At 57.8% G+C, this 759-nt stretch overlaps 1 protein-coding gene across 1 annotated transcript in view; it reads left to right on the plus strand.

The window, feature by feature from the left end:
* Nucleotides 1–325: 325 nt before the first annotated feature.
* Nucleotides 326–759, plus strand: part of snrnp70 (small nuclear ribonucleoprotein 70 (U1)) — a 28,753-nt gene continuing 28,319 nt past the window's right edge. Inside the window, exon 1 of the mRNA XM_043679620.1 lies at nt 326–636. Within this exon, the coding sequence (XP_043535555.1) occupies nt 490–636 (147 nt within the window). The 5' untranslated portion in view covers nt 326–489. The remainder of the gene's footprint in view (nt 637–759) is intronic.

Genomic DNA, 759 nt, shown 5'->3' on the forward strand with positions numbered 1-759 from the left:
GGAGGTGGGTGTAACTGAGACTGCCAGCAACCAATCTAAAGAGGCTAGAGGTTAGAGGTGGGCCCCCGTCGGGGCGGGAGCCCCGCCCATCACCCGGGTGTGATCGTTATTTTGAAATAAAGGGTGGGTAGTGTCCTGCCGCAATGTAAATAGTTCCTAAAGGAAAATGGAGAAAAACATAGGAAGGGAAGGTCCCATCGAGAGAGAAAGGGATGAACATATAAAATCACACCAGGCGCAATTAGTATGAATGGTTGGAGTTGTAATTTTCAACGTATTTTCCAAGGCGGGGGCGCCCAAAGATACAGGAGGAATGTGAAGAGGCACAGCAGCCATTTTGTTTTTTCCTCGCTCTCTCGGCGCGCGCGAGGCCTGGTGGCGTTGGTTAAATTAGTTAGAGTGATAAGTTAACGAGTTAACCCCCTCCACTCACTCTCACAGGCCGAGTAACCCGGAGGGGACAGCGGGGTTTTGATCCCGGCTCCCACCATGACCCAGTTCCTGCCGCCGAACCTGCTGGCGCTGTTCGCGCCGCGGGACCCGGTGCCGTACCTGCCGCCGCTCGAGAAGCTGCCGCATGAGAAACACCACAACCAGCCGTACTCCGGCATCGCCGGCTTCGTCCGCGAGTTCGAGGTCCCGCCGAACCTGCTGGCGCTGTTCGCGCCGCGGGACCCGGTGCCGTACCTGCCGCCGCTCGAGAAGCTGCCGCATGAGAAACACCACAACCAGCCGTACTCCGGCATCGCCGGCTTCGTC

Source organism: Chiloscyllium plagiosum, chromosome 39 (assembly GCF_004010195.1).
Source record: "Chiloscyllium plagiosum isolate BGI_BamShark_2017 chromosome 39, ASM401019v2, whole genome shotgun sequence".
NCBI classification, from domain to species: domain Eukaryota; kingdom Metazoa; phylum Chordata; class Chondrichthyes; order Orectolobiformes; family Hemiscylliidae; genus Chiloscyllium; species Chiloscyllium plagiosum.